We start from the raw sequence: 311 nt of genomic DNA, 5'->3' as shown, positions 1-311 counted from the left end.
CCTGCTTGCCCGCCTGCCCGGGCTGCTCTCACACCTTGTAGTAGATGTTGGCAGGGCTCTGCGGGGGCATCTCCTGCACGATGTAGACGGGGTGCCCATAGTCCCCGCTCACCTTCTCGTAGTGCGGGCAGTAGTTGTTCTCTGTAGTCCGTAAGGGGATGATGATGTCGCTGGGCTCCGAGCCCGCATTCCCGCTGCATTTGGGGCTGGCCAAGGTGCTGAGGGACAAGGCTGCGGCTCTCTGCTGCGTGTGCTTCCGGTGCCGCTTGCGGATCTTGATCAGAAGGAGCACGAGGAAGATGCTGATGAGG

The 311-nt window shown here is 61.7% G+C and overlaps 1 protein-coding gene across 1 annotated transcript in view; it reads right to left on the bottom strand.

The window, feature by feature from the left end:
* Positions 1 to 28: 28 nt before the first annotated feature.
* Positions 29 to 311, bottom strand: part of LOC103799947 (ephrin-B1) — a gene marked incomplete at its 5' end in the record, with an annotated part of 2778 nt that continues 2495 nt past the window's right edge. The window contains one exon of the mRNA XM_009072304.1: positions 29 to 309. Within this exon, the coding sequence (XP_009070552.1) occupies positions 29 to 309 (281 nt within the window). The remainder of the gene's footprint in view (positions 310 to 311) is intronic.

The sequence above is a fragment of the Acanthisitta chloris genome, unplaced genomic scaffold, assembly GCF_000695815.1.
Source record: "Acanthisitta chloris isolate BGI_N310 unplaced genomic scaffold, ASM69581v1 scaffold23013, whole genome shotgun sequence".
NCBI lineage: Eukaryota > Metazoa > Chordata > Aves > Passeriformes > Acanthisittidae > Acanthisitta > Acanthisitta chloris.
This window is presented reverse-complemented; position numbering and strand designations above follow the sequence as displayed.